At 61.9% G+C, this 575-nt stretch overlaps 1 protein-coding gene across 1 annotated transcript in view; it reads left to right on the top strand.

Moving 5' to 3' along the window:
* LOC105742254 (keratin-associated protein 10-4-like) overlaps nucleotides 1–366 on the top strand; it is an 18,154-nt gene extending 17,788 nt beyond the window's left edge. Inside the window, exons 2-3 of the mRNA XM_023716128.1 lie at nucleotides 73–217; nucleotides 281–366. Of these exons, the coding sequence (XP_023571896.1) occupies nucleotides 73–217; nucleotides 281–366 (231 nt within the window). The remainder of the gene's footprint in view (nucleotides 1–72; nucleotides 218–280) is intronic.
* The last annotated feature ends 209 nt before the right edge of the window (nucleotides 367–575 follow it).

Here is a 575-nt window from a genome sequence, read left to right as displayed (position 1 = left end):
TCCTGCTGCGTGCCTGCCTGCTGCACACCTGTCTGCTGTAAGCCTGCCTGCTGCACACCCGTCTGCTGCAAGCCTGTCTGCTGCACACCTGTCTGCTGCACACCCGTCTGCTGCACACCCGCCTGCTCTGGTGCCTCCTCCTCCTGCTGCCAGCAGTCTAGCTGCCAGCCGACTTGCTGCTCTTGCTCTCCCTGCCAGTCATCCTGCTGCACACCCATGTGCTGCAAGCCTGTCTGCTGTGTGCCTGTCTGCTGCAAGCCCATCTGTGGCACGCCCTCCTGCTCCTCTGTGTCCCTGCTCTGCCGCCCTGTGTGCAGACCTACCTGCTGCGAGCCTGTCTCCTCCTGCTGTACCTCTTCCTGCTAACCCAGCTGCTGCTGCTGCCCAGCCTCCTGCATGTCCCTGCTCTGCCATCCTGCCTGCCTCGCCCAGCCTACTGTGGCTTCTCCTTCGGCCAGAAGTCCTGCTGTTGATTGGCCTCATGCCCTAGGGCCATTGAGTTCAGGTCACTCTAAGACCAGGGCCTTCACTGCACTCCTCAACCTTATCCTGACCTGGGTTAGCAGATCCCCTTG

This window comes from Octodon degus, unplaced genomic scaffold (assembly GCF_000260255.1).
Source record: "Octodon degus isolate 3935 unplaced genomic scaffold, OctDeg1.0 scaffold00045, whole genome shotgun sequence".
NCBI lineage: Eukaryota > Metazoa > Chordata > Mammalia > Rodentia > Octodontidae > Octodon > Octodon degus.
Note: the sequence above shows the minus strand (reverse complement) of the source record. Positions and strands in the feature narration are given on the sequence as shown.